Genomic DNA, 4,584 nt, shown 5'->3' on the forward strand with positions numbered 1-4,584 from the left:
CCTCAATACAGTTAGAGCCATCTACCATAAGCCTACAGCAGCATCATCCTCAATGGGGAAAAACTGAGAGATTTCCCTCTAAGATCAGGGACGAGACAAGGATGCCCACTGCTGTTCAATATACTACTGGAAGTACTTGCAATAGTGGTTAGGCAAGAAAAAGATATTAAAGGCATTCAGGTAGGAAAGGAAGAAATAAGGCTCTCACTATTCGCAGATGATATGATACTATACTTAGAGAATCCTAAAACCTCTACCAAGAAACTCCTAGAAACAATAGGCTTGTATAGTAAAGTTGCAGGCTATAAAATCAATACTCAAAAGTCCATAACTTTCCTATTCGCAAATAGTGAGAGAGAAGAAAGTGGCATTAAAAACCATCACATCACATCTTCACTGCAACTGATGTTCTCAGCAAGGGAGACACCAGGACAAGCAGCTGGGCCAGCCCAGCCCCACACAGCTGATCTCTGGGTGTTTTTGTTCTGGTGTGCATCTTCATGGGAGGGAGATTATTATGCTGTTGATAGTAATAAGTAGCATCATCTTCAGGCTTTAGGCTGCTGTTGGTGAGAAAGAAATCTGTCTCGGATCCACTGCCAGTGAAGTAAAATTGTTTCTATTAAACTTACTTTGGATGTGAATGTAGAGAAAGAAAGGAAGGATGTGTATAAGAGAAGACATGGGTTTCATTAGCATGAAGAAAGCAAAAAGACTCTGAGACTAGCAAGTCCGATACATGATCAAGGGAGAAGAGGGACTTAAAGAAAATTTGAAATTTTTCTCTTTTATTTGATCTCTCACTTGCCCGCATCGACCACAATCCTTCACTGCATGTCATTGGGTGTAAATTTCATTTCGTATTCCAAGGTAGTAAGTACAACAGACTACAGTTCCTGACAGTAAACATGGCTTTCCCCCCACCCCCATAACAGTTTAGCATGAAATCCCCCTAGTCAAGGGAACACATCTTTGCCCCTCCCCAAACTCTGCAGTGCTTACCCCTGGCAAGAAGCAGTTTCTCCTCGGTCCATATCAGAAAGTTCTTTGGACAGTGGGGATACCCCCACTAAGAGGCTGTAACTGTGTACACATGTCATCAGAATTTGATATGGGAAAGTTTTCATTATGATACTAAAATACCTATTAAAACAGTGATTTCTGAACAATCTAAAGTGATTGGACATGCATGAACTCTTGATATCACTGTCACTAACTTCCTGGAGGAAAATAATAATAAAAGGCCCTCCCGTTGATCGTCGATTTGCTCGAGCGGGCCCAGTAACGTCTCCATTGGAGACTTTGTTGTTACTGTGTCTGGCATATCAAATATTCTCGGTAGCTTGCCGGGCTCTCCGAGAGGGGCGGAGGAATCGAACTCGGGTCGGCCATGTTGGCCGCTTGTAAGGCGAATGCCCTACCCGCTGTGCTATCGCTCCAGCATAAACAAAATCATAAGATCTATTGTCATTCCAGAGCTTCTGGGATGACAGGAGGGAAAATGGAGACTAAAATATTGTAGCAGAACTTTCTCTAATGGCTCAGTATAGCTGCATCTGACACACTCTCAGAAGAGGGAAGATTCAGGAGCAGCTGGGCCAGCCCTGCATCACACAGCTGTTCTCTGGGGGTTTATGTTCTGGCTTGTATCACTGTGGGAGGGTAATTATTATAGTGTTGACAGTAATAAGTGGCGGCATCTTCAGGCTTCAGGCTGCTGATGGTGAAAGTGAAATCTGTCCCAGATCCACTGCCACTGAACCGGGGAGGGACGTCTGGTCCTAAGTTGGTTGCCCTTTGTATCAGGAGCCTGGGAGCTTGCCCTGGTTTCTGCTGATACCAGGCTAACCAATTGCTAACGCTCTGACTGGCCTTGCAGGTGATGGTGACTTTCTCTCCCAGAGATGCAGACATGGATGGAGGCTGGGTCATCTGGACATCACACCGGGAACCTGGGGTTGAAAATATAAACACACATTGTGACCATTTATCTTACTCTATATTATTCTCCCTGAAGCATGGGTAGCACTAGGTCCAGTAAACCCTCATTTCCCTCCTTATCTGGGAGCCAGAGCAGCAGGAAGCTGAGGAGCTGCACAGGGGCCCTCATGTCCACTCTGTGTGTCACAGACACTGACCCTGCAGGGTGACTCAGACTATTATTGAGTGTCCAGGCATGAGCTCTGAGGACTTGCAAATGAGAGGGGGCTGGGAAGACTGGGGAGGCAGAGGGGGGAGGGTGTGTGAGGCGACCAGCCCAGCTGCATGGAAGTCACAGTGCAGGTCCCTGTGGGGAAGCAGAACTTTGCCCACAGAGAACATGCTTCTCCCCAGGCCCCAGGAGGGCTCCAGTGTGAGCACAAAAGGCCGGGTCCCTGCTCCCCTGTGTTAGGACACAGCTTCTTACATTCTCTGCCCCAGAAACAGGCTTTGCCAGAATATACTTTTTAGACTTCCTCAGGAATTGTCCAAATTCCTTTCATTTCTCATTTGTGGATAAAATTGAGGCAAGGCAAGTCTTCTCTTTGCTTTGAAATCGTATTATATTTTACTGCCCTTTGTAAAGAATTATAATTTTATGTTTTTCTATTTGATAGTGGGAGGGCTTTTTGTCAGTCAGTGCTCAGAAACTTGCTGGTCACTATGAACATCATATAGCCATCGGGATGAACAGTTCAGTGCCAGGGACCAAGGACACAAGGCTATTGCGGTGCTGCAGTGCTGGAACTCTCAGGCCTTTACCTGCAAGTGGTCTGAGATATGCGGGACCTGTGCTCACATGTGGACCCCAGTGCATGCCTCTTTTTTTTCCACCTTTATTTTTTATTTATTTATTTATTTTTATATTTATTTATTGAATCACTGTGGGAAAAGTAACTAAGCTTTCAGGTTTAAGTCTCGGTCATACAATGATCAAACACCTTTGCCTTCACCAGTACTCATTTTTCACCACCAAGAACCCCAGTATACCCCCCTCCCATCCCTCCAAATGCCTGTGAGGTAGATGATTTCTACTTAACTCTTCTCTACATTGATTACATTCATCATTTCGACAAAAGATGCACCATTAGAATTTCCCCCCAAACAATCAGAATTGCTGAAAAGGCATTGTGAAATATTTTGTTTTCTATAGCTGGTTATGAGAATCATATAATGTCATGTGGCCACGATTTGGGATTTCTGCAAAGAGCCAGATAATTATGAGATTGGTTTCTGTGTGTCTGGTGTTATGGCCATGCCAGAGAGCCGCTCATGGTGGGTAACTCATGACCTTGGTAGGGCGTGAAGGACATGCCAGTCCCATCACCCTTCCCATGAGACTGCAGTTGCCCCGTCACCGCCGGCTCATAGCTGGCTTTCCTATAAGCTCTGAGGTGGTGGCCACCTTGCTGCCAGGGAGGAAAATGGAGGAAGGGAGCAGCACCCTTTCCCTCCTGGGGAGGCCTGGCGCTGTAGTTTAACGCATGGTCCATTCACTTCTCTTCTGCAAGCTGCTGGACTCTGGACTAAGTCCTTTTGCCTCTGGAGCCATGGCCATGCCAGAGAGCCGCTTGTGGGGAGCTACTCGTGACCTCAGTAGGGCGTGAAGAATGAGCCGGTACCACCCTCCTTCCTTCCCATGAGACTGCAGTTGCCCGATCACCGCCGGCTCATACCTGGCTTTCCAATAAGCTCTGAGCTGGCAGCCACCTTTTATGCAGTCCAGATGCATTTCTGCCAAAAGCCACTGGGTTTCAAGACTTGTTTCTGAGTCTCTGGTATCACGGCTATTAATGAACTTGATCAGGAGTCAGAGAGGCCATTTATAGGGCGGCGACTCGGGTTCTCGTTGGGATGGAGAGAAAGAGTCAGTTCCACCCTCATGTGGTGAGGCCCCGTGTGTCTCGTCACTGCAGGTCCAAACCTGACTGTCCAGTGGCCTCTGGAGGATGGTAGTCACCAGGCTGCCAGGGGGAACAGGCCAAGGCACAAAACCTATTCCCACCTGGAGTGGCCCAGAGCCAGTAACCTACTGCAAGAACAGGATGCAATTCTGCCAAAAATTTTTGGGTTCCGAGATTCGTTTCTGAGTCTCTGGGATCATGGCCATTAAGCAGTTCGATCAGGAACTAGAGAGGCCATGCCTCCAATTACATAGCTGAGCCGGAGGTGGTTTGTGGGTGTGTCTCCCACATACCTGACTATTAGCCGTTTACTTTCTTGGTAAACTTTGCCCCAAGTTTTTTGGGTCTGGCCAAAAGCACAGCAGCAATTTTGGGGTATCTGAAAGTCTGACGCTGCCATCAGGCTGCTGATGCACTCAGCTCACAGGTACAGACTGACCTGCTGGCGGCACCATACCCCCCAGTTCATGCCTCTTGATGGTTCAGTTTCCCCCACAAATTGCTGTGTTATTTTGTGTGAGAAATTGCTATTATTAGCAGACACAAATTCAATGAGTGAAATGAATTGTACAAACATTTGGGGTCTTGATTCATAAATGAGTGCTAAGACAGAGAATATCTAATATCCCAACCCATTCTTCTCCTCATCTCCCCATCCTGCACCTGAGAAACTATTCCATTACTTCCCAGTCAACATAAC

The 4,584-nt window shown here is 46.8% G+C and overlaps 1 gene segment (V, D, J or C); it reads right to left on the reverse strand.

Annotated features, from left to right (window-relative positions):
* Positions 1 to 1,632: 1,632 nt before the first annotated feature.
* Positions 1,633 to 2,110, reverse strand: LOC130028424 (immunoglobulin kappa variable 1-5-like). The segment is given in 2 exon segments: positions 1,633 to 1,952; positions 2,044 to 2,110. Coding segments are annotated over 2 exon segments (387 nt in total).
* Between the last annotated feature and the right edge of the window lie 2,474 nt (positions 2,111 to 4,584).

Source organism: Sorex fumeus, unplaced genomic scaffold (assembly GCF_029834395.1).
Source record: "Sorex fumeus unplaced genomic scaffold, SorFum_2.1 ptg000003l, whole genome shotgun sequence".
NCBI classification, from domain to species: domain Eukaryota; kingdom Metazoa; phylum Chordata; class Mammalia; order Eulipotyphla; family Soricidae; genus Sorex; species Sorex fumeus.